Source organism: Fistularia commersonii, chromosome 4, assembly GCF_037954325.1.
Source record: "Fistularia commersonii isolate RoL2024-O1a breed Wild chromosome 4, RoL_Fcom_v1.0, whole genome shotgun sequence".
NCBI classification, from domain to species: domain Eukaryota; kingdom Metazoa; phylum Chordata; class Actinopteri; order Syngnathiformes; family Fistulariidae; genus Fistularia; species Fistularia commersonii.
Genome location: NC_141287.1, coordinates 16,606,791 through 16,613,127, shown reverse-complemented (window position 1 = coordinate 16,613,127; position 6,337 = coordinate 16,606,791). Strand labels below are relative to the sequence as shown.

The 6,337-nt window shown below is 41.1% G+C and overlaps 1 protein-coding gene across 2 annotated transcripts; it reads right to left on the bottom strand.

Moving 5' to 3' along the window:
* Positions 1–346: 346 nt before the first annotated feature.
* Positions 347–6,276, bottom strand: fancb (FA complementation group B). Of its 2 annotated transcripts, XM_086145597.1 has the most exons (9): positions 5,601–6,276; positions 4,936–5,091; positions 4,755–4,844; positions 4,439–4,567; positions 3,538–3,710; positions 1,994–2,409; positions 1,829–1,912; positions 1,672–1,744; positions 347–1,165 (listed from the first exon to the last, which is right to left on the bottom strand). In XM_086145597.1, the coding sequence occupies exons 1-9, from the start codon at positions 6,072–6,074 to the stop codon at positions 772–774; spliced, it is 1,989 nt and encodes a 662-aa protein (XP_086001723.1). In that variant the 5' UTR covers positions 6,075–6,276; the 3' UTR covers positions 347–771. The 2 variants fall into 2 exon arrangements, with proteins under 2 accessions (XP_086001723.1, XP_086001722.1); XM_086145596.1 differs by having other exon boundaries at positions 1,672–1,912; positions 5,601–6,269.
* Positions 6,277–6,337: the final 61 nt, after the last annotated feature.

Sequence of the window (6,337 nt, the reverse complement as noted above, 5' to 3'; positions counted from 1 at the left end):
AACAAAAGAACCAGTCTTTCCTGGATTTGTTCGCAAGAGGTGGCACTTTGACCAGCCATGTTTACGAAAATTGTTCTGACACACACACACACACATATATATATATATATACACACACACACATATATATATATATATATATATATATATATATGGCTGGTCAAAGTGCCACCACTCTTGCGAACAAATCTAGGAAAGACTGTTTTTTTTGTTTCAACTTATGTTTGATATTCTCTTCAAAGATCTCTTTTTTGACAGCACTGATGTGCTACACAGACAGCATCTATCAGTTCACAAGCGACTGACAGACCCATAAGAGAAAAGCACCACTAAAACTACAATCCAATGACAAGATATTAAAGGCTTTTTATTCTGTTTATATTCACATTAAAATTAATATGACTCCTACTACATGGCAAATGGCCTCCATAAACATTCTAGATTATACTCAGGACTTGGATTATCAACGGACGTAAAAGAGGAAAAGAGGAATGAGCCTAGCAGAGACAAGAATCACATCAGTATCAGATGAAAAGCGCAAGGAGGGAAATACAACATAAAAACACACTATACACACAGATCAGCTCGGTCAATGGGTTGCATGCTGTCGCAACAGCAGAAATTTGACCAGCATAGAGAGTGAACTGCATTTCTGGTCACTGAACAAAAATCTAGCTCCACCATGTGCCGCACAACTAGAGCAAAATTTCAGGGGATGTTTTTTTTGTTTTTAACAATATGAAGGTCTGCAGCATTTTGGCAGATCAAGGATCACCGAGTTGCTACAAGAGCTGATAAATCCCCCTGGAGCTGGACTTCAGACAGGCTTTGAGTAAGCTTGCGATACCCACCTACATCCAACAGGGGGCTTAATCTCATTCTGCTCCTCTCTACATCTTGCTGCCATACTTGTCTACATCTCTGGAGCCCTTCCAAGGAGCCCGGCTCTGGGATCTCCACAGGTTCAGTCCGTGTGATCTCCTCATCTTCCTCTGCACAACAGAGCAATGATGGCAAAAAGTCTCTGAGTGAAACCACCTCTTTTTCCAAAGCCAAAGAAAATGTCTGTGTGTCTCTAAATCCTCTCCTTTTCACAGGCTGGATGGAGCAGGTACCCGGGAGGTAATCCAGAAGGGAGTCCAGGAACTGGAGCATCTGTAAATGGCTGAAAAGTAACAACACAAACAGAATTTCCACATGCGTCATGTTGCTTTGAATTAAATGGATATTAGTTGATGAGGTTCTCTGCATGTTCGTCATTGGTCAGTTGTGTCACACCCATGAACTAACTTGAGAGTTTGGCAGAAAGTATTCAGCTTGTCAGTGGATACTCTCTTACTTAGTGAAATATCACACTGATGCATTCAACTTAACATCAAATTCTTATTACCTTTGAATGTACAGTGTAAAATTGACTGCGTCTACTTCCCCCAGGGCAAAAATAATCTCTAGTTCTTTTAAGTAACACTGAATGAGGTCCCTGTTAAGAATAATATTCAAAAACCAATACTGTACTGTAGCTGCAAACAACTGAAAAAATCCATTTTAAAATACCATTTTGGCACTTTTGACAACTGACCTTATTTTTCAACTTTCCTTTCTACTGTATAAAATCAAATTTCCACTCAGAACATGATAAATTATCACTAGTAATTAATTCTGGAATCTCACCTGCAATGGACAGAGAGTTCCCCTTGGAATGGGCTAGTCTTTAGCCAGCGAACTACCATAAGAGCTGAGGGGCCTGAAGAATTACATATTAGATATTCTGGGTTCACTTCTATTCTTTTCCAATCCCCTCTTTTCTTAATCCAGCCATTTATATCACCTAAACTGTGTTCAGGAGAATCTATGAAGAAGACCTGGTGATCCAACAGTGCCAACAGGCTCAGCAGGTCCTCTTGAACCTCATCTGCGCACAAGAAAAAGATCATCACTACCCTGGATTCAGAGCTACAAACTCAAGTTGTAGGAATTTGTATTTTGGGCTTACCTGCTATAAGTTCAGGGTTTTTCAAAAGTTGGGTATTGAAATCTTGGTGGATGTCTACAGCAACTTCTCCACAACCCAGGACAACTGGTGTTGGGTTGCTCACAAGGGCATCTTTTCTCTGGACATAATGGACAATGACATGGCACTTGACACAGGCAGAGTTCAACAGAGGTGTCAGCCAGGTCACAGCAGTCACAGCAAGTCTGGGTATGTTGAGATCATTTGATCCACCAGCATTGTGTTGCTTGCTTCTTTTGGCTGCCGGCTCTGAGAACATGGAGGCTGAGGAGGAGGAGGATGATGATGAGGGGCTGAGCATGGGGAGCCAGAACACTTGGCTCTGAGTTTGGATGACTGCGGGCGTTGAGCTCTGGCCCCTCTCTGTCAGGATGGATAAGCTCACACTGGCCGCTGGTCTGGAACAAGAATAACACTTCAGTAACAATCAGGTATCACAGATGCAGTAACTAATCCGGCTGGATCTCAAACACCATAGTATTATAGACTGTGTGTAGATGAGTGTGTGACTGTTGGTAACCTGATTACCAGTAGCACTATCTTCAGGAGACGAAATTGCATCAGCTAGAAAAGTGCACAAATCAAAACAACACTTAGCTCTTATGGCACAAGCTTTTTTTCTCCTCTAAAGAAATAAAATAAAAAAAACATAGAGGTGGAAGAAGTAATCAGATAGCTTCACCTTACCACAGAAGGAGATTGGACGATTACTAAAAACCCGTTGCCATAGAGACCAACTACACACCCTTCATCTGGCTTGGTGAAATTCATAGAAAGTTGAGGACAATCTAAGAGCGGATATTATACTTGACTCAAATGCAGGTATTAAAGGTTACATTTATTTTACCCCACCATCTTATAAATCTACCCTGGAAATCGTTTCTCGGTCCTGACATTCTGACAATGAGCCATTTTAGTAGAACTCAGTGTTTCCACTCTTTTGTGAAGACCATTTTACACGACTATTTCGCTGACAATCAACCATTTATATAAGATGGGCATAGCGCTGGGATACTAATATGTTCTCCTCTGTCGAAACACTGAGAGAAAGTCAGCCTTTATGAGGTCCGCCAATGAGCAGATATGATGTGAGTATTTTCTACATGTCTGTGACGATGGCAATGTATTAAACATCTGAAGCGTCAATAAAGGCATACACACCAACTTAAGTTTTCCAGGTCTAGTTGCATTTTTTAACTTAACACATGTTTATAGGCAATCATTTAATCTCTGGAATTGCTCAGTGTACCATTATTACTTTCCTATTTCTTTCACCCTCTTATAATGTGGGTCACTGAGAAACATGAACTCGAAAATAATGTAACATAAAAAATCATATGATTACTTAAGAAACACAAACACATCTTCAACAGAATGTAAACTGAGACAAGCCTCATTAATCAGGATATTTACATTCTTTTAAATGCAGTCAGTGTCACAGTCATTGATTCATATTCAAAGGTGGATTTTCCACAATGCAAGCACTCTATGTGCTGCGTACTTAAATTCAAATAAATTGGATTTACACAGAGCCGTCGGTGGTTAGTATCACTCCCACAATCATTCGGTCCTCAGCAAAACGATGCCACAGCCTATCAATTTGAGGTTTTGAAGACACTGCTGGCATGTCTTGGTCCTTGTCATCCCAGGATTCATCCTTTGACTCATCATCACTGTCCCACAGACCAATAAGGCCTTCCTGAAGAGAGAGCACAAGGACTATAATCAGCAATGACAAGCTGGTGACAGCATTGACAGCAATAGCATGTTGTTAGACATTTCTGTTTCAAAGGTAATTTACCTGTAAATTAACAGAGCAAAGACAGCTGGGATGACTTTGTTTTCCAAATTTAACACAAAATATTGCTTTGCAGCAAAGCACGGTTTGGGCCCCATGCCCAATTTGGTACGTGTGTTATTATAGCAGGTACTAGTTTGATGAATTGTGTTTGCTCAGGAGACAAGAAGCAATAGCTAGAGGTATTTATGACAAAAAAAGATAATAACGTACCTAATGCTACAAAGGATAAGAAAATAAGAAATCGCGTGTGGTTTTATTTTTGTTGTTTTATTTTTGTTGCCTGCATTTCACCTCGCCTCCTCAAAGCCTGTGGCAGTTCCACAATAGCTGACTGTCATTGCTACATGTCAGATGCCAATGCAACTATGACAGCTTATCAACAAGAGTGACAAGTGCCCCAGCAAATCTCAGTAACAGAGGGGCAGGGATGAGTGGCTCAAAATAATATATTAATTCTTTAGATTGTAATTAGGAGTTGGAAGCTCTCTGTTTTAAGGTTAACGCTAGTTTAACCTTATCAAGAAATAAAATGCTTGCCATGATCAATTTGAAAGATCTGCTCATTAAAACTAAAATGAGATTTGATTCTGTGTTTCTACTGAAAGTGTTGAAAGTGTGTATGGTACCTTTATGTGACTAAGAGGAGCAGGCTCTTTTTCTGAAACCACCTGTGTAAAAGCTTGCAGTGACTGATTCAGAACTCTTTCCTTCACTCCCACTTGACTCTGAAGCTCCTGAAGCGTAGACAGTCCACTCTATATGACATATCAAAAATTGAATAATTTATCAACAATGGCATGTTTTCATATTATGACAAAAGAACCAGCAATCAATCAAAACAGTTTGATAAACAACATCATGGGGAGGGAATGTAACAATGGTTTTCAAACACACCTTTGTAATGTAAATAATAATTTACTGTGATGTAAAGTAAATGTGCACCTGTAGTCTGGACTCTAAGGCTTCGACAGTAAAGAGACGGGAATCTGATGGAGTCAGAGACATGGATGGTTCTCCACTGCTCCCGCCCCTCTAAAATGTTTATTTGAAATATATAGAATTGTTGTTTTTTTCCCAATAGATAGCATTCGCATGCCAATGAATAACGAAACATTTTACCTACAGAATATGAAATCCCACAGAGGTCGGTAATGATGAAATTTTCCAGGGGTCGTTCAGTTACACCATCAGGACTTAACAGCAAGAGTATCTGGTCTGTCCCGCATCCTAAGAAGTTGTCCACATGGACAGAGCTGACCCCTGACCAGGAGGAGGCTATCTGAGGAACAGAACATCAATGTGACATTTGAGTAATAGTTTCAAATTGGTGAAATAGAACAGACGGTAAAAGAACCCCCCATCACATGCCTGAAATGTGTTTTTCCATATGGCACAAACATGCCCATGGCGAAAGGATATGACGAAGAGGAGGCCATCTCTTCCAGTGTCGGCAACCTGAATTCCTGTGGGGAGCTCAAAGGGCACTTGACACGTCTCTTTCACGGTACCATTCTCAAAATAGACAAGCTGCTGGTTGGATGTTGCTGCGACCACAGTTGTAGTCAGAACATCATCTACTTGGTCAGCAGAGAGCACCAAAATGCACTCGGTGATGAAAACATAGACCAGAGGCAGAAGCACTGATGGATCAAAAATGTGGCCATTCTCAAGGAAGTATGCCAGGCTCTGACCGGTGGAGCCCTGCACTCCCAGCACAAATGTCTTTCCTTTGCAGAGGGGAAGTTGTCCATAAAGACTGTTTGACAGCTGAAATGGAGTAGGTCTCACCTCTCCTGTCTGCACGGATGTGTAAAACACTCTGCCAGCATGGCTCCACAAAACTGTGGGACCCTGGAGGATAGATACATCTCTGCTCAGTTGATAAGGGAGTTTGAACTCGATGCAGGGCTCCAGTTGGTTTGAGGTGTTCAGTGTGAGGAGACAGTAATGGAAACTCTCGTCTTTATCGCTCTTTTTAGACAATAATACACAAGTGGTGACGCATCTCCTCTGAGTGTCCAAGGTGCACTGACATTTCAAAATACTTGCACGGGATGACCTCTTCCTATCGATGACAGATGTTCCATCGTCTACCCTCAAAAAGTCATTTAGCTCCGGTTTGAAAGAATAGCTGCACAACACAAACTCTTTTCTTTCCTTGACATTTGTAGTCGATGCTTGTTCGCAATTAAATAAAAATATCTTTCCATTGAATGCCAATCGATTAATTCCATCCAAGTTCTCCGAGGGCGATTTCTGCATCTTGTGGAGGCTCCTGCTCACCCGGCGGCTTGAACCCTCCTTTTGACAACTCGAGGACCTTTGAGCTATCGAGTTCACAATAACTAAAAAAAACAAACAAAAACGCGTTTGTTGCTTAAAGTTCGAGTTACACTTACATGTGAGACTTGTGTAACCTTTTTTTTTTACCTTAACTTACACCGTTTCACTCGATTCGGCGCGCGTGTGAGCCGCGGTGCATTCTGGGAGATTAACTTGTAAACACTCCTGACTTGACAGGATTA